At 31.2% G+C, this 20,768-nt stretch overlaps 1 protein-coding gene and 1 non-coding gene across 2 annotated transcripts; one reads left to right on the top strand and one right to left on the bottom strand.

Annotated features, from left to right (window-relative positions):
- Nucleotides 1-5,538: 5,538 nt before the first annotated feature.
- On the bottom strand, nt 5,539-16,334 carry LOC146955412 (ABC transporter G family member 22-like). The gene is made up of 11 exons (XM_085721412.1): nt 16,235-16,334; nt 15,534-15,911; nt 10,268-10,341; nt 9,447-9,682; nt 9,112-9,267; nt 8,826-9,009; nt 8,215-8,517; nt 7,199-7,486; nt 6,670-6,954; nt 6,295-6,402; nt 5,539-6,216 (listed from the first exon to the last, which is right to left on the bottom strand). The coding sequence occupies exons 2-11, from the start codon at nt 15,907-15,909 to the stop codon at nt 6,004-6,006; spliced, it is 2,223 nt and encodes a 740-aa protein (XP_085577538.1). The 5' UTR covers nt 15,910-15,911; nt 16,235-16,334; the 3' UTR covers nt 5,539-6,003.
- LOC146955413 (U6 spliceosomal RNA) lies at nt 11,812-11,915 on the top strand. The gene has a single exon (XR_015025220.1). It is a non-coding gene; the product is annotated as a U6 spliceosomal RNA (small nuclear RNA).
- Nucleotides 16,335-20,768: the final 4,434 nt, after the last annotated feature.

The raw sequence follows: 20,768 nt of genomic DNA, 5'->3' as shown, positions 1-20,768 counted from the left end.
TTTTCGCTTTAGATGTATATAATTAATAATTTAGTGCTTTACATACCAATATAATTAATAATTTAGTGCTTTACATACCAAAAAAAAATATATCTTGGGCCCCCAAAAATCTGAGGCCCGGTGCCATAGCCCAGCCTCGACGGGCTATGGGCCGGCCCTGTATATATATATATATATATATATATATATATATATATATATATATATATATATGTATCCAAACAAACAAAATTATTTACTTATAAAAAGTTATTTTTACTGCGAAAAACAAACGCAAAATAAATTTTAATTTTTTATAAAATCTCTAAAAAATAATCTCTAAATTTTTCAATGTCAAGATCACTTTTATTTTAATCTATAACAAACGAGTCCTAAAAGCCCGTTTGTTACAACTTTTATAAGAAAAAAATCACTTATTAATAAAAAAATCTCTTTTAAGAGTGTTGCATCTGTTTGTTATAGTTTTAAAAAAATATAAGAATCTAAAAAAAATCTAAAAACAGTTTCAGATGAGAAGTTGTTAAAAGCAGCTTCTCAAAAAATAGATTTTTTTAGAGGAGAGAGAAAATATGGTTTAAAAGATTGAACTAATTTCGTAACAAAAATCTCTTTTATATAGTTGTATCCAAACAAACTAAATTATTTGTTTAAAAAAAGTTATTTTTATTACGGTAAACAAACGCAAACTAGATTATGATTTTTCATAAAATTTGTAAAATATAATCTTGAAATTATTTTATGTCAAAATCACTTTTATTTTAATCTGTAACAAACGGGCCTTAAAAATACAATATTTCATAAATACAAGGATTAAAAAGTAAGATCATAGTTACTATTTTTTTGAAAGAGTTTACGGTGTTAAAACTACAAGGCACAAAGTCGGAAAAGCAAAATTACATGCCAACACCCAAGCAAATAAAGGGGGTTACGCCACCAACAATGATAACTAAAAGTAAAAAATACATGTTTCGCCTTTAGTCACCAAAAAGAAAGCAGCTTAACTTTGTCCACTACATCATTAATCGACTCGACCTTGTTATAAAAAATCTAGTTATTACGTTTTTTCCATAACATCCAAATGCATGCTAGTCAGATTAAAAAATTCTGAGCTAGCTGCAGATCTGACGATTCATCCTCAATTAAACCATTCAGCCTTCCATTAGCAGCACCCCTCATCACCGGATCCCTCGCCATTCCATGTCTTCCAGCAAGTGTTTCTCTCAATGAACTATCATCAGAAAATGTGTAATCACTCACATACCGAGACAATGGCATCTGAGAACATTAGTGTATCTCTTAGCTCTTAGCAGTACCGTTGGGTACTCTACTGTCTTGTGGTGATGAATCCAAAGAATACATCCCACCATAAACTTCCTCCCCCGAATCAACGTTGGCGTCTATGTCACTATTTGAACCGCTATCAAATGTCTCAACTGCGGAAACATCTAACTTGTTAACAGGAAGATGACCAGTTTTGAATTTTGACTGTGGCGATAATCCCAACCCTCTACCGCCGCCACTTTTCAGTCCATTAATCGGACCACGAGATCTCATTGTTGTGTTTGAGAATGCCACTTCCCTATCTCCGACCCATCATCTACATGTGCGTTTTCATCGAGACCTTCAGTGAACATTATAACCAAGCTTTGAATGAAAATGTTATTTGCATAAAAGAATTGAATTATAATGTATAATGATAAAAAAAATAGAAGTGTTAAACATGAATGAAATATGATATTAATTTGTCTCGTGCTTTGTGCTTTGTGTTTTTTTTTTATGTATAATTGACAAATGTTTGTGTTTTTTATATAAATTTATAACCAACGAGTCGACAAGTGATGGTTGTTGGTCACGACTACCACCAAAAAGCTCCAATGAAGATGAATATTTCACATTTTGGAGGCAAGGCTGAGACTCTCTAGCTCTGCTGCTGGTGCTCTTTCCTCCGCCTCCACAAGCTGCGGGGCTACCTACTTTTTGGCTAGGAACGACTTGCCTTGTTTGTTGGAATTCTTCTCCGCCATCAAATTCATGATATTTAAATTAAATTATAATTATCTATACTATTTATAAAGTGGTAGACAAAAAATATATAAAAATATTATAAAATGATAAAGATGACCTTAATGTATCTTGTTCAAATTACTTTTTTTTTTATTCTTTCTCCTCTTGATAATTGACATCCATATCCTTTTTTTTTTCTTCCATTAACAAGTTATATTGCAACAACCGCAAACAAGAAAAACCAATATCTAACATCCTTAATCATTTTCCTTAAAAAAAAAAAAATCCTTAATCATTTAGTGATTTTTATTTGAGACATTATTTGTTTGATCCAAAACAATAATTCCAATTTTCTTTTAGAAAAAAGAAAATTCGGTAAAAAATTAACTTCTTTGTTCGTTACATTATGTTTGTTGTTAATCTTTACTTTATACCGACAAATCTATACTATATATAAAGAAAATTACCCCTTTCAACACTTTTTGGCTGAATTTTTCTTTCCAAAAATACCCTCAATTTTTAATACAAATAATACATGTAATAAATAGATAAGAATAAATTTAAATATTAAAACAAATGTAACAAACACGATAAGAATAGATTTTTTTTGTTTTTTTTCCCTTTATCATTTAAAAAGTGTAACAAAATAGATGAGTATATTTATACTTACTTTTTCATCATTCCAATTATACCTTTAAACAACTTTTTCTATAATAAAATTGTTGTTGGTGTCATTAAAAAAGAATTTAGATTATATTTTTTTGCTATATTGTATTATTGTCTGTATCTTTGGAATAGATAATCATGGTTAGTTTTATTTTTTTATAAATTGAAAGCAACAAATATTTATATTTATTTTAGTTTTCATCAAAATCAAAATTTTATAAAAAAACACCGTTCATAATTTTCAAACATTAACGAAATAAAAAGAGCGGAAAAACGGAGCTCGTCTTTCCGCTAGTAATTATAGTGTTAGTGTTTCACTAAAGTGCCCTTTAAAAAAAACAGTGTTTCGCTAAAGTGAAAACAATCATAACTTCTTATTATAAGACAAAAAATGGGTAAAGTCATATATATATTTTATAGTTTTATTTATCGTGATCAAAATTTTTGTTACTATAAGGATACACATTCAATTTCTGTTACTGGCGACAAAATTTTCTAGGCTTTACGGTGCTTTAATCTTTTTGAATGGATTTTACCGTGTTTTAATTTTATAGTGCGCAAATCACAATCTTTTTTTGAATGGCTTTTTTAATCTTCACTAAACAATGACATATAAGTTATAACGTGTATAAATAAATCAATGGAATATAAAATGAACATGAAAAACAATGAAATATAATGAGTATAAATCAATGGCATAAACATGATAAAACTAACCAAGAGATTAACGATCTTGGCGGTGACCGGCGGTGGCAATGGACAATGGGTTTGGTGTGGTTGACGACTAGGGTTTCTTTTTTAGTAGAAATGAATGATGAGATGAGATGAGATGTCAGAAAAAGATGAGAGAAAGTGAATGTATTAAAAAATAGGGAAAATTACGCTAGGGGTCCTTTAAGTTTGAGGTTTGTAACAGATTGGTCTTTTAAGTTATTTTTGTCACACATAAGTCCTTTAAGTTTGAGGTTTGTAACAGATTGGTCATTTAAGTTATTTTGGTTACACATAAGTCATTTAAGTTTGTAGACGTTTTCAATTTAGGCCTTTTTAGCACATCATCGTTTTGGTTAACAGAAGGACTAAATTGAAAACATTTACAAACTTAAAGACTTATGTGTGACCAAAATAACTTAAAGGATCAATCTGTTACAAACCTCAAATTTAAAGGAGTTATGTGTGACCAAAATAACTTAAAAGACTAACATGTTACAAATTTCAAACTTAAAAGTCACCTGGGTTTGTGACCAAAGAAATATTTCATGTTGAACTTTAATTTTGGGCCTAACCATAAGTTTGTGTGAGGTAGGATAATATTAGTAAAATAAGGAGTGTGGTTATTATCGGATTGGTTCATCGGTTTCATGGATCTCAAAATAAAAAACCATGAACCAAACCAAACTAGATCGGTTTCAATTGGTTCGGATCGGTTTCAAACCGAACCAAACAAGGTCGGATATTTTTTCGGTTTGGTCCGGTTTGGACTATCGGTTTCGTTGGTTTAGTCTGAACCGCTTACACCCCTAAATTGTTAGCAATAAGTTTCTTGTAAATGTGTAGATAAATTTGACTCTTTGAAGCATCGTTGAACTCAACATTTTTAAATAGCTATTATAGTTTTTTGTTTTGTTGGTGTTGTTTTAATTTACATTTATATAAGCAAAATTAATATATTAATTTTTCTTCAAAGTTGATTTAATATATTATTAATTTTTAAAAAATATTTTTTTTCTATATATTTGAACCCCTCGTGAATTTATTGCTGGCTTCGCCGCTGTGGATGGAGATGTGGCGTCTCCGTCTCTTGTTATTCTAGAGCATTGTTCCTATTGTTTTTCGTTTGATCCCTGAACTCCCTAACACATATCAAATGTCCATGCTCCTACCATTTAAGTTGTACTTACGCGACATTGTTTATAAGATTATATCAATTGAAATCAGTCATATAAATTCAATTAAATTTACTGTTACTTAAATTTTAAGATTCCTCATTTTGTTATTATTTGGATGCCATGCTGCTGCAGTTGCTTGGTAGGTTAAGAACACTGGCATGTATTGTCCTGTATAACATTACTTCATTTTTTTTTTATACATTTCTTTATTTCTCGTTAGGGAGGGAAACAGATTCTTCACATTTACACAGATATAAAAGAACTAGGGCGTCGATCGGGAAACTTATATTCTGAGATGTATGTAAAAGCAAATTTTATGAGGTTGGTGTTGTGAGCTGTTCCATTGTGATTTGAATTTGATGGCCAAGATTGCTTCTGCATGCAATTGCATGCTTCTATAACTGCAAAGAATCCGAATTCGGGAGTGAGTGAGGGATGTGAAATGTAAATGATCTCTGTATGAGCAGTTTTCTTTTAACCAAACAAAGAGTTATACAAAGATATTCCTCGTTGTAACTATGCATTATATCAGGCGATTTATATCCACACGCGAAAAACCAATGTAGATGATGTGCACCTTTTGTCTTTGAATGATTTTCCTTAATCTGAGTTTAATGGACATGCATTGTCACTCTATAAACTGTTTTTACATTGACGCCCGACAAGAGTCCTTTATTTTTTTCATGTCAAAACATCTATTTTAAACGCAGTTACAAAAGTAGGGTCCGTATTACGACATATTTTCATTGGATGTTAGTGTAAAGTTGATTTACAATGACAATATTTGTCATTGAAATCTAATTTTTATTTCTTTGATATATTTTTTTATGGATTTCTATGGTTTACACCATGTCATATTCAGTTTAACTATTGATATCGCTTTACGATCACATAGTTTACAACTATCTTAAACAAGAAAGACCAACAATTTTTTGAAATAGGAAAATTTAGTGGTTAGTTTGTCCAGGGAGGAGAAATGTGTTCGCCGCAGAGATCGAAATCAAGACTGCTAGCATTACCATATTATTGCTGTCAAATTCGGCTTACACTTAAAATTGACTAATATGTGGCAACTTACCAGATTAGCCTATTCCACTATAGAAGTTACAGATCTTCAGTCCTTAACCTATTCCAACTATAGCAGTTACAAAGCTTCACTCCTTGAAAAACATTTTCAAAAGAGTTGAGCAATTTCCACCAAAAAAAGAAAAACTCTCCCGGTACTGATGTGTCGACTAGTACATCTAACATGCATGCATTGTTGCATGTAAATATGCTAATGAAATACAATATACATATGATTGAACAAAAAAAGGCTAGAAATTTCAGCCTTACTAATGCTAACAAGCATTTCAATTGGTACTCCACATTTCCTGCTTTTGAAGTTCGTTTAAAATCACTTATCTAGCAGATATGAACCAATTTTCCTGGATATTTTTAACCTCTATTGAAGTTTCATTCTTCGCAACGAAAGATATGCCAAGAAACGGTAACCGAAGACCATGGCAATCAAAGCAACTACTTCTGTCAAACCACCGTCAATTTTGACTCCATTTACGACAGGTGTGAGATGTTCGTATTGCACTTTGAGCAATAGTTTGTAAGTGTGGTAGTTGAAAGACATGTAGCGGATCCAAGAAATGAATATTGGGACTTTCTGCAAAATTAAGGACCACACGTTAAATTCTTCTGTTAGACTGGAATATTTGATCATAAATTTAGGTATGCGTTTTACCTGGACGAAAAATCCTCCAGCCAGCATGAAGGTCATCACCGTTACCGAAGCCAAAGTTGTTGCTCTTTTCAAGTCCATAAGCGTAGCACCGATAGCAAGTCCAAGACCCTGCATCGCAATCAGCCATTGTTAGCACTGTAAGCTATCTATTTTAGTCAATATTTTAAAAACCGAACCTGCGAGACCTTTAGATCGTGGTTCAACTGCCTTAAACTGCTCAAACCTGGGTAAAATTTTGATAGAACCGCCAATATTACGAAACAGTCATGAAGGCCCGGTTCAAGGTTCAACCAGTTGAACTGTTTTGTTCGGTTTTTAAAACACTGATTTTAATTTATTTTGTATTGTCTTGTTAGTATTTTCTGAAATGCATACCTGAGCTGCAATGATGCAGAGGAAAACAGTAAGAATGGTGAGGAAAAAGGGAGCAGCACTTAGTCTTAGACCAGCCATGAAGTAAACAACAAGGAGAAAAAGCACTGGTAATATCAGGTCTAATGGAAGGTCGCTCGTTGTTCTAGCAAGGAAGTATGCGCTTAATCTGTACATATCTGCTGCGCGTTCCTTATTTAACATGGCTCTTTCTTGAGGAAATGTAAATATTGCTGTAAAAACTGGAAAGAATCCCCAGAACACCGCAATAAAGAAAAGCAGTCCTGCCTGAAACCAAAACATTAATATTTTATCATAAGATGCTCGTGTCTTAGGCTACGTTTGAAAGAGCTCATTTATAGTTTAATTTATCTTATCATATGAAATTGAATATGCTTTGTTTGGATAATCATTTTAATTAAGCGCTTATGTGATAAACTTTTATTCAATAAACACTTGAGGTCTTTTCACGAACGACGCAAAAGCGCTTATAACCACTATGGTTTTTCGGTCAAACAGAAATATAGTTTACCTGATCTTGCATATCTTTTGGGTTCTTAGCATCGGATTGCCACCAGAGTAATCCTAAGATGATTGCAGTCGATAAAACTTGTGTGATTCTTAACCAGCTAAAATAGTCATGCCTCCTTTCCTTGATTCCTCTCCAAAAAAGTATGGAAAACTGCTCATCCCATCTTGCTCCCCATTCTCTTTTAGCAGAAACCACTTTCGCCTTCAAATCTTCATCTAGAGGTACAGAAACCATTATTTTTTTCTTCTCTGTTTCCGCAACTCGAGATTCATATGCCTCCACTAGATACTGTTAAAATTCACATATTCAAATTTTTTATCAATGCCTGATTGATGTATAAAGTGATTCATTTACTCATGGATGTTTTGTACTAAAATATGATTCATTATCTTCTTCAGCATTATTAAATGGAATGAAAGAACATTGTTATTTGGTGTAACTGAACATTCATGTCAAACAATTGGAGATGAAATGAAACTCCAATCAATTGCACCAAATGCATATGTTTTAATATTTTTCGCTACATATAAGGCTCGACGATGATATCAATTTCATTTAACCATAAGATACTGATGAAGTAACTTCTTAGCCAAGTAATCTGTTTGCAATAAAGCACTTACGAAGAGTATAGAAGATTATAGAAACTTTTTCAAATATATAGGAGTGTTTTATGTGGATCCAATATAATAGTGGAATGAATAGCTAAAACTGACAGAATCACAAACACTGGTCGCGGCACTAAAACTGACACGCAAACACCGGTATTAATTTGAGAAAATGGAAGTGATTGAATGTAACTTCATAGATATGTTGGTTTCGTGTCAGTGACACTGGCCGCAACACTAAAAGTGAGACGCAGAAACCGGTATTAATTTAAGAAAATGGAAATGATTGAATGTGAGTTAATTTAAGATGTGTTGTTTTCCTGTCGGTGACCGACACAGACACATGTCGATTGATGTCGTGTCGATGCTACATAGCTGTAATAACTCAAAATGGAAAAATAGAAATGTTACCTCATGGACAGCTGTGGGTGATGGTTTTCCATTATATGTTTCAACTGCTGCATTTCCAACTTTATCCTCCAATTCCGACGGTACAGAAACATCATTTATATTTCCATTAGCAAGGTCTAGCAAAAACTCCGCTGGATTCATGGAAATAAGCGGTGAACATCCTATAGATTGGAAGTAATCCATTGATTCTGATGCTTTTCCAAAGTAAAGCAAACTTCCTTTCCCAAGAAGGATCAACTTGTCAAATTTGTGAAACAGTCTACTTGATGGTTGGTGAATTGTTGTCACTACTGTTTTTCCAGCCTACCATATAATTAACACGTTAATCATGATAAGATACCATGCCGCAAAGCGAAAAATTAAACATGCTTACATGCATATGAATGGATAAAATCAAGAGTTTACAATCAGATGTTTGATTTTAGAAGTAGTTATGATTAAAGTCAAATGTTGTAATGATCTGATGATTACGATTGATTGATAGTGTAAAAGATATTTACACAAACAATGCATATGAATTAAATCCTAAAATCAAATTTGATAAGCTATGGACGCTAGGCTTGAATCTTTATCAACGATGAAGAGAGGAAATGAGAACAAATTAATAATACCTCTGCTATGTCTTGCAGCATCTGAACGATCTTCAAAGCGGTTGTTGAATCCAAACCAGATGTTGGTTCATCAAGAAACAGAATGGAAGGATTGATTATAATCTCATTGCCAATACAAACTCTCTTCCTCTCTCCACCGGATACTCCGCGAACAAATGAACCGCCAATCATAGTATCTTGGCACCTGTTTTCGTGCATACAATACAAAACTATTGGCTTCTATAACTAAAAAAAGTATATCTCCATATTGGTTATAATGCTTATAATAATTGGTGCAACCATTTACCTTTCTAAGCCAAGTTCATAGATGACATCTAAAGCTCTTTGTTCCTTTTGCTCCTTAGTTAATGTCTTTGGAAGTCTTAACCGAGCTGCGTATGTTAATGTTTCTTTCACAGTTAGGTGAGGAAACAAAACATCATCTTGTGTTACAAACCCTATCCTGCATATGCCATCATATGCTTCTTGTAAGTACAATACTTATGTTATTGATAAAATCACGGTGTCATCGTGATTTTACCAAATTCACTGTCAATTCAAACATGCGCCGAATCACAAGGTAAATTGGTAAGTAATAAATGTATATATGCTAGTAACCCTAGCCTGGCATTGGATTTTAACCTGCTTTTGAGAAACTTGGAATATGATTGGTCATTGTAAGTGATAGAACCACCAACTGTGGGCTGGCTTATTCTTCCTCCAAGGAGATTTAAAAGACTTGTCTTTCCACTTCCTGAGGGACCCATCAATGCCAAAACTTCACCTGGATTTACAGAACCACTTATCCCATTCAAGATATCCTTCTCCTCACTTGATGTCATGCCTTTGAGTCTTACCTTGTAGGTCACATCAGTGAACTGCATATATTCCAAAATTAGTATATAATATAACTCATTAAGTGGAATTCATCAACATAAACACAGTATAGAATAACCGTGTAAAACTCAAATATGAAAAATATTGTGAGACAGAGGGAGTAATATCAGGATGCATTTGATGACAGATCCAGACAGAGGGACGAACTTGATCAACATTTTTCAATATTAATGATCATTTTTGAATTTTTATAATGCGAAGACCAAATTGAGAAAACTCTATAATTTCAAGGAACATATTGTGCATGCAAATGAGCTATAATAACTTGAAAAGTTACATTTTTTTTTTTTTTTACTAAACACTTGTTATTTTAAACTTGAAACTTTGTTCAAGGCTGAAATGGACCATGCTATTGTTAGCCATGTTCTACTTTCGTCGTGTTCTTAATAGCTAATGAAAGCTTCATTTCATCCTTGCCTGCTCAAACACACAGGGCCACATCAATCTCATGTTCTATTGAAGGTTTGAGCCCTGGCAGAGCGAGGTACAAAAATATTTGAAATGGAAAAAAAAAAATATCAACTTTTTGACATGTAAAATGTGTGTGTATTTAGTATTATTTTTACCTTTAGAGATATACGCATAGTAGGTTCAGTTTGAAACTTTATCCTTGCCCTTGTTCCGGCTTCAATATCCTCAGCTGCAACAGACATAGTTAACCCTTAAAATGTGGGAATAAGAAGCCCTATACAAGGCAATTATAATGAGTTTCACTTAGTATAAGATTGTGTAAAAATGCACTTTCTTATAGTACTTGGTCACTCAAACAAACATGTGGTGGTGGTGTTATTTATGTGGGGATTCTGGTATCTAGAAAATGATTTGCATGGATGCTTCTGATATCATTTAAGATACTAGTACTACATGATCCGTTAAAAGGGTGCAATATATATATATGCAATATTAGCTGGGGGGACAACTTGTCAGCTAGGATATGCACCCTTCACCTTCATAAATTTATATCTATTATTCATCTTAAATTATGTAGTAAGTCGCTTTATCAATTTTATACAAATTAATAAGTGAAGGTAATTTTGTATAGAAATGAAAAATTATAAGATAGTTTACATAATTATCTTTAATTAATAGTATTGAAAAACGAAGTTAAAAGAGTTGAAAAAAGATTGTGATAGTAAATTTTATGATTTGCAATGAAACATTATTAATATTATAAAACGACTTATAATTTGAGATATTTTTTTAAAGCCGCCCAAGGTGGCCACTACTCTCTTCTCTTTGTAAATGTAATTAATGCCATGCAATGCATACGGTCCAATATTGACATAATCACACTCAAACTATTTTCACAAAATAGAGATGGAACTTATGCTTTGAAGTAAAATTTGAGCATTTTGCCACTAAGCTAAAGGACCACAAGTGAAATTTAATAGGATATTTAATATGATATTTGCAAGTTATATTAGATAAAAGATTATGATAGAGAAAAGTGGTAAGTATACATATTAAAATTATATAATTTTAATATTTATATCTTTGTCATCTAACAAAGTTGTATCTTTATCTCCAAACAATAATAATAATAATAATAATAATAATAATAATAATAATAATAATAATAATAATAATAATAATAATAATAATAATAATAATAATAATAATAATAATAATAATAATAATAATAATAGTAGTAGTAGTAGTAGTAAAATAATTATTTATTTAAAATAATGTGCACCCTTGGAGCTAGAGTTCTAGACTGATTCTCATGAAAACACAAGTGGGAAGACAAACATGGACCGTGATGTTTATGAGACGAGGAGATTGACCAAGACAAGTGGTAATTGTGAAGTCAAGTTCACTGCATAAAAGTCAATCTCAAATTAATTGAGGGACCATTGATCAATTAAACAATGTTCACGTTTTCTCCCCCAAAAGAAAGGAGGATGAAAGGGGAAATCAAAAAAGAGAGATTGGTCCACAAGGGAAATAGATTCCTTGTGGTGTGGTCATATTTTTATGTAGTTTGTAATTTTATCCGTAAATTCTTATCAGATAATTTACGGTTCGTTCATATAATTAGATGTGTGCATGTTTAGTTGAACATATTTAGAAATCACGATGAGCCACATGATCTAGTGAAGCTACAAAGTGTGTCCCTTTCAAGATATTTGATAAAATTGGAACAATATATAAAAGATTAACACGACCCTTGTGCAAAGATAAAAATGCAGAAATCGAGTGAAGCTACAAAGTATAGTTGTTCTCAAAATCGCACTAGATCATCATGATTTTATCAAGCCAACATTTCAACCAAACATATAAGTATATTTATTTACTCTTGTTCAAAAAATAAATATATATAAGTATATTTACTCAACTTATAATATGAACAATATGATCTTGACCATAGATCCAACATGACCACTAGGTGACTGCGGAGGACCCATAAGTACGACCTAATTAATATATAATTGGTCCTTTATGACCACACATAGTCAACAAAATGAGTCATGTCTACCTTGCAAAAATAGTAGCTTGAAAAGAAATGCAACTTGATTCTTGTTATAGAAAGAAAATTGGAAGGAAAAGAAAAGAAAAGACAAAGATTGATGAGAAAAGTCACACATAAATCACATCAAGAGTGGAAATTGGAGCATAAATATGAAACAATAATTGTACATTAATTGGTCAGAATGATTCTACTACTATATATGTGTTTACAATTATCAATTTGCATGTGTATGATTATTACTCTAACGAAAATGACTCAAACCAGACAGCAATCACCACTGTCTTGGTCATGTGCTGGCCAGTACTTCACTCTATGATGATCTCAAGTATAAATAACAAAACACTTATATTTGTTGATCTTGAATTAATATAAGTAAAATGAACTATTTCAATCATATATTTCATGTTATTATTTTCTAATTACTTAGTTTTGATTTTATTTTTCAACAATTCTTTTATTTTTATGGAACAAGTTCTCAAGAGGAGTGGTTTAAAAAAACTAAAATTACATTTTTTATTACTTTAGAAACATGAAATAACACCAACTATTTTACTTATGTACAAGACTATAAGGAGTATTAGTAATACACATGAAGAGATTGTAGTTAGGGGTTGTTGGATGGTGGACCGACAATGATAGACATATAGCCTAAGTGCATGATTCAATTATTGTTTGCAGTTTCAAACCTCTTTCTTTTCTTAAAAAGATAAATGTTTTTCTTCAGAAAATAAATATTTGTTTTCTTTTGAAAAACCTTTATAAACTCAAATTTATGGTTGGACAAAACTTACTTACCTTCTTTTTGTTGATACAAGGTGATTGTTCAATAAACTTCTCAGCTTATTCACAATTTCAAAAAAATGTATATCGAAAGTTACGATTCGATCGGAATTTACTCACAAAAAATGTATGTCTTAAATTACGATCCGATCGATTGAACAATTTGAGGAGCTTATTGAGCAATTATGCAGATAGAAATGGGAGCTTAGCTAAGCATGTTACTAACAATTCTGAAGGGGCTGTTTTGTTTGTTCAAAAAAAATTCTGAAGGGGATGTGGATAGAAATCCCCCCTTTTTGTACTCTATATTTGGTTGACTTGGGCCCTGTTGGGCCTTAGTCTTTTTCTCAATATATTGTCTCCATTAAAAAAAATAAAAATAAATGTTATTTAGATGCTATTTTTTACTAAAAACAATAATATGAAAGTTGAGGTTTCATGATTATAGATATTTTCAGTAAAAAATACCATCCAGCTCCTATAAAGTTTGTCTGGAAAAGCGAAAATTATTATTAACTAAAGTAATACTATTGATCATTTTACAATCGTCTTCAATTAAATGTCAGCTTTGTTCGATGAAGTTATAAGTTCAAACTTTTAATATTGAATTAGAATATTTTAATCCAACTCAATATTAGTGTCAATTTTAAATACAAATATTAAGAAAGTAGTAGTGTATAAAAAACACGTGTTCAATTTGTATATGAATATTTTTAAATATCATTTATGCATAAATATGTTCAAGCCCACCTTCTCATCTCCTAATACACTTCATATTATTAATTAAAAGTGTACTTTTTTTAATACTTTTTTTAATACTCATCATTTTTTTTTTAAAACGAAATGCATGCGAAATCTTACTAATTTATGTGAAACTCAATTTTAAAATAGTATAACTTATATGTATTTCAATTAATAAAGGATTGTGTGTTATAAAGAAAGTGTTAGGTTAAGGGTGTTAACATTATTTTGATTAAGTGTACTTTTAAAATAACAAATCTATATTTAGGTCACTTTTGTTTGGAAGAAAACCTATATTTTTAAAATATGTCCCTAACTTTTCTTGTCCCCCTCATCCCTTCTAAAGTATTCAAACAAACAAACTTTATAATATTAAATTAGAAAAGAATGAAAACACTCATCCTATTCGAGAGTGGAGACAACCTAGTGAGTGATGAGTGAGGACCCAAATTAAGTGGCTTCACATGACTTCACTTCTAATACAACCCAACTAACTTTTTGAGCAATACAGACGTACCAATAGCATAGGGGTACTGTACTTTTACGTGTCTTATTACACCAAAGTCACCAAATCATATAAATATATCATTCCTATTTTGAGCAATTAATACGACCAGAAAAGTTAAATCATAAAAACTAATTTTTTTAGAGTAAAATTAACTCATCTCATTAACAATGAGTCAAGTAAACACAACTCAGTTGGTACTGAACAATATTCCTTAAAAATCGGAGTTCGAATTTTAGATTTTCCATTTCTTCGTATTTAATATGTGTGAGTGTCAACCACCATACTACTTGATCAAAAAAATAATTTCAAAACAGTATCGTTGTATTTTAATTAATTAATATATGTTATAAGTTTTAAATTTAATGTACTTTTGTCAAAAAAATTGATTGACCCTTAAAGAAATTTGATTGTATACAAACTCAAACTCAACTTATAAAAATGTCAAAATTGTTACGCAAATTATATTATTATTTTGTCTATCTATCGATTTTTTTTTTATTGTACTACTAGTTCTAAATATGGAGTGACTTTGAAACCAGAATTACCGTTATATTTCCTCATTTGACTTTTGAGTTTCACCCGTACTAGATTTTGTTTTGCCCTTAGTCCCTTACCCAATTCAATTGTCACTCTCGTGATAAATTAATTGACTACATATTTTGTCATATTTTTTTTACAATAAATACATATATTGCCGTTGTTAACAAAAAAAGAGAAATCCACCCATATCTGCAAAAGTAAATTATAGACCACCAACCAACCCCACAACCCCACCACACATATATTTTGTGGTCACCATAGGGGCACGAAGCATAAGGCATGTGCAACTTTTTTTTTCCTTTCTCAAATTTATATTTAATAATAATTCTAATATATATGTAGCAAAATATTTGCTAAAAATAAAACAACAGAGAGAATGATGCTCTTTTTTTAACAAAACCAATTAAATCAATATCAAATGCTTAATGCATCATTTGTCACATTTTGTCATATTAATTAGTTAGACACTTAACATGACAAAATCATATTAACATGCATGTTCAACAATTTGCATAGAGTTTAATTAGTGCTCTACACTTTCACCGTAAAATGTCTTACAAATTTATCCAATCACTTCTCATATTGTTATATGACACTTTGCTAGGTTAACTCTTAGAATATTTTTTTTTGTGGCCAGAGTTTGAACCCCGAACCTTTCATGTATTTATGCATTGTCTCTTACCAGCTGAGCTAAGCTCACGAGGACAACTCGTAGAATATCTTATACCGTAATCTTTGATATAGTGATTTAATTAATGAATGAAATGATAGTAAAAATGGAGAAGTTACTTACGAATCATATCATCATCACTAAATGGTCTGGTATCAGCAATTTGATCAGGAGGCATAGTAAAGCCAGTGAAACCAAATGAGAGACCCAAGCTGGCACTTGAAGCACGACTAAGAGCAGCACCACTACCCAACTCATCAAAATCAATCTTCAATTGAGCACTTCTTGTTTTCCTTATGTGTGAGTTCTTACTTCCTCCACGGCCCGGCGACGCAGCCGTTATCCTCCGGCTTGATTTTCTCGAAAGTCTTCCACTCTCTTCCAATGCTCCGTTTGTCGAGTGATCACTCGATTGTGGCGACTTTAAAGCCGCCACCATCGACTCCGCCAGCTGATCTGATTGGGTCCTAGATATGCCCATCGTATTTCCTCTCTCCATTACTGCCCAAAAAAATTTAATTAGCCCACAAATTGAACAAAATGTAACAATAGATAAGTATATCTTGATGGAGAAAAATTATGATGGAAGCAAATTGATCGTTGCTTAGAGTAGTGATATTATTATTGCTTAAGAGTAAGTATAGAGATATCCATCATACATTGTAATATACTTCAAGGTTAGAAGTAGTGTTTAATTAACTATAAATAGAGGGTTTAACATTAGTAGGTAGTATATTTTAGACTATAATATCATATATATTGGAAGATAGATGAAATTCTCCGTAGCATTTTATGCTCAAAAAGGAATAGAGGAAGACATATACCTTAAGAAGTAAGAGTTGTTTCTAGCTTTCAGGGAAGATGATATGAAAATGGAATGTGAGACCAATTAAGCTTAATCAAGCAAAGACAATCGAAATACATGCATATCTCATCATGTGGACTCACCTCTTATAAAGAGCTTAAAGACCTATACAAAGTTACAAAACTACCCCTGTATTTTCTTGCAATTATCATCTCTCCGTGCACTTGTATGTATTTTTTTTTTTCAATGTTTATAATATGGTTTCTTTAAAAAATGATTAAATATGCCATGTTCCTATAATTTCAAAATTTCCTCTTTAATTTTGATATAAAAAAAAAAAAAACTTCAACTTTTATTCCATTGAATATTTTTGAAAATCGCTTTTAATTACTCCATGTAAAATCAATAGTATATAAGGTTTTTTATGCTACATGTCATTTCCACATTCATTCTCAATATTTTTATTATTTTTTCTATTTTATTTAACATAAATATCTCAACAAACTTTTGATCTTATGCACTCAGTACTTTTTATCTCAACAAACTACACATCAATCAATCAATCAATCAATAGTATATATATAAAGTAATGTTTTTTATGTCACATGTCACTTCCACATTCATTCTCAATATTTTTATTATTTTTTCTATTTTTAAAAACCAAATATTTTATTTAACAAAAATCGGGTTTTCGGGCTACTTGATCGGATAGCTCCGAAACATCCCCAGAAAATCAGAAAAAATTCAAGGACCATGACTCCCGTAGAAGGGACTTCTTACGGGACTCCGCCCCTCAAAATCCAAAATTCCATCGTTTAGACCCATTTTTCATTTTTATTAATTTTTCATATTCTCAGAAAAATCCGAAAAAATTTCCATTAGTTTTATTTGATTTTTAGAATTTTTTGATACTATTTTTATATTTTTATGATTTTATTTGACAGATTTTTAGCATTTTTTACTTAGTTTTTTTGTTGTTTTTAAAAGGAAAACTCAAAACTGTTGAAATGTGAGAGAGTCTGATGACTGATTATACATAAGAATTGTCCGGATTATAAAATCCGAAATAGTAAACATGAATCCGAATTTTAAAATCCGGAATACACAAGGGCATTTTTAGAAATTTTACAGGGCGCGGGAGAAGGCAATAGGGTGGGAAAGTAATAGTCCATGTTTAAAGGACCCAAAACTATTACCACTTGGACTAATTCATTATTGATTTTGTTACACTTTTTATTCTTGCATTGGACATTCATCTCCTCATTTATATTTATTTTTAATTTTTTTTGAAATATTTATATTTATTTTTATGATATTATTATAATTGTAAATTTAAATAAATTCAATCTAATATACTGACACGTGTATTCGTGCACACAAACTTATAAAACTTATTTAATATCTAACTCGGGCAACGCCGGGTCTCTAAACTAGTATTAAATAAAGAAATGTCTTATCAAAATGTTATCAAACTTTACATTATGATAGAAGTCTCGCCAAAAAATAAGTTTAAAATTTGATTTGATAGAAGTCTCGCCAAAAAATAAGTTTAAAATTTGATTTTTAAGCCTATATTTTTGTCATTTAATTTTGTTTCTTTTAAGATTTTGGCGCTTAAAATAATCTTATTTAATTAATTCCTTGTTAAATATAACTGCAAAACATCTTTAAAACATCGTAGGATGCACATAGATTAACTTAACGTGAGGATGAGATCGTGACACGATTTTCACTCTTTTTCTGGGAGGTTGTCACTGGTTTTATCGTGGCACGAGTTCAAGACATCGTGGCACAACTAACAAATAGAGTGTAGTATTGTACCACGCGTCCTAACTGCACATCGTGTCACGATGGGTGCCTAACGTGGAACGATTTCCTCAGGACATGGACACTATATAAGGCTTTATTCTTCATTTTTTTGAGAGAGCTTCAAGAGAGAGAAATTTGGGAAGCCAAATGAGAGAACTTTAGGGTTGAGTCATAAGTGTGATCTTTGGTGAGAGTTTTTTTTTTTTTTGGGTTGGGAAACATTTGTAAACACCTTGGGTAGTGAGATCTCCATAGAGGAATGATCAAAAAACTCCCTTTAGTGTTTTCTCTTATGATTCATTGTGAGTTTCGATGACTTGAAAAATGGGTAAAAATTATGGTTTGTTCTTTGTGAGCTTTTAAGTTAATTTCTTGTAACCTCTTTGTATCACTCTTTATCGTAGTGGATCGGATAGGTACTTTCTCCCCCATGGTATGTCATTTTGGACCGAACTGGGTAAACAATATTGGTGTGTTGTTTTTCTTCTCTTGTTTCATATCTTTGTTGTTTTGAATATGCTTGTGGTGTTGCTTCACACTTAGATCTAGGTCTCATTGTTGTTGTTGTTGTTGTTGATGCTGCTTGAGGCTACTTTGCTCATTAATTACTACTTTCTTTGATCCACAAGTATTATTGATGTGATTATTTGTTGGAACTCACAACAGTTTACTTTAAAACTCTTCGATGGAAGAATAACCTCTAGTCTAAGAAACGTCAATTTTGAACTAGACATTTTAAACTGGTTTTAATATCTTTTTGTTGTAACTGATTTAAAAAAGAGGGTATTTTAATCTTGTATTCTAAATTTGATTGGTAGTGATACTTTTTTATAGTCCGGTAATAATATACTTTAACTTGGTGTGAGGGACCATAGTCATCACCTTTTTTTCTTCTTGATTTATTATCCCTCCAAATTATTTTTATTTCTTTTTTAGTTAAATAAGTTATTTTCACATATTCTCAATTTTATTTATATTTGTAACTGATATAATAAATAGGACATTTTTATCCAATTTCGAACCCGTGGCCCATATTTTAAAATTCTATTTCATGATGGGAACTTTAAGACGCCACGATATATCTGTAGGTCGGGTATGATCAAATACCATGCACGTTAAGTCAAGCCATATTTGACTAATGTAGTGAATTATTCTAATTTTCCATGCAAAGACATACATATAGTGCTTGAAGATACAACTAGTTCAAATCGAGTTTGACGTTTCAGATAGAGAGAGAGCATTATTTGTAATTTGACATTTATGAATTAAATGAGTTTAACATTATGTGCACACATTGAAGAAAATGTGGATGGACTCATGGCTCATATGCCGGCTAATAATGTACTTTGCAATACGACACAAAGCTAGCAAACGAAGTTCTATTTGCTGGGTTAGAGAGAGACCTTTGTATACGTTACACATTTGAGTTCTTGCAATTTCTAGATTACCTAGACAAGAGGTAAACTTGTTTTGGAGTTTTGTATACCAAAATGGTGTGTATGAAGAGTACATTTTCGTTCTTAATTAATGTATAGTATATCAATGGGGTATGGTGAATTTATGTTAATCGTTTATTTTTGGATGTATCATAGCTTTTGAAGATGTCAAGTGTTAATCAATATCGTCCTTCCCATGTTTTTTTTTTTCAGCAATGTAAGATCAATTCATGCTTTGCTGTTTTATGAAGTTTCGTAGAAACTTCCTAGCGATGATTTAGGTTTATTTGGAAGTTCATGAAAAATGAAGGGCTTGAAAAAAGAGGAAGGAGATAGTGGAACAAATAGATGACATTGAGAGGAGAGAATTTTGGAGGTTTCATTTTTTTCATAATACAAAATCGTCTTAATTCGGAAGAACTAAAAATATACTGGAGGATGATTTCTGGAGGGTTTAGATAAAAAATTTAAACTCAGTATTATTATAATACTCTTAAAATTAAAATTATATTTGGGCTTTTGACCCTCTTTTCTATCAAACAAATAAACTATGTTAATTACAAGTCTTCGTTTATCATTCTCTACAAACTTACTCTTTTAAAAAAGACAAAAAAATTCCCTCTTTTCTCCTCTAATCTCCTCCCCCAAAGCCCTCCCCTTCAATCTCAAAAACAAACCTTAAAAGTGTGTCTAAATGATGAAAATTAATGAGATAATTTAATTTTATTGTGTAATTCAAATTCGTCATGTAAATTCCATATTATGGTTCATAAATTTCAAGAAATTTTATAAATATCCAATTAAACCTAAATTTGAAGAGAATTTGTAATTTTGCAAATAGATCCCTATCTTTTTAAAATTTAAACTTGGTACTTATACACTTAAAAAGTTTAAACATTAATCACTATTTCATTTTTTAATTTTGCAAATAGATCCCTATGTTTTTAAAATTTTGTAAACTGGTCTCCAACTTTCCTAATTTAGTAAATTGATCCCTATATTTTAATATGAATATTTTAAATGGGGGTCTCGTAAGTGGACGGTGGGATTGGTCCCTTCAGATCGGTCGATTCTTGAATTTGATACCGAATTTAAAAAAAAAAATTGAATATTTTAATTCCTCTTCACAAATTCCAATGTTTCTTGAATTTCTAGTTACCCCATCCAAAAACATTAAAATTAAAAATAAATCAAGAATTTATTATTATTAAATTCCAATGTATCTTGAATTTCTAGTTTCCCCATCCAAAAACATTAAAATTAAAAATAAATCAAGAATTTATTATCGAGTAGTTTATACATATTAAT

This window comes from Medicago sativa, chromosome 1 (assembly GCF_051527215.1).
Source record: "Medicago sativa cultivar Bolivia chromosome 1, Bolivia_mono, whole genome shotgun sequence".
Lineage (NCBI taxonomy): Eukaryota > Viridiplantae > Streptophyta > Magnoliopsida > Fabales > Fabaceae > Medicago > Medicago sativa.
Note: the sequence above shows the minus strand (reverse complement) of the source record. Positions and strands in the feature narration are given on the sequence as shown.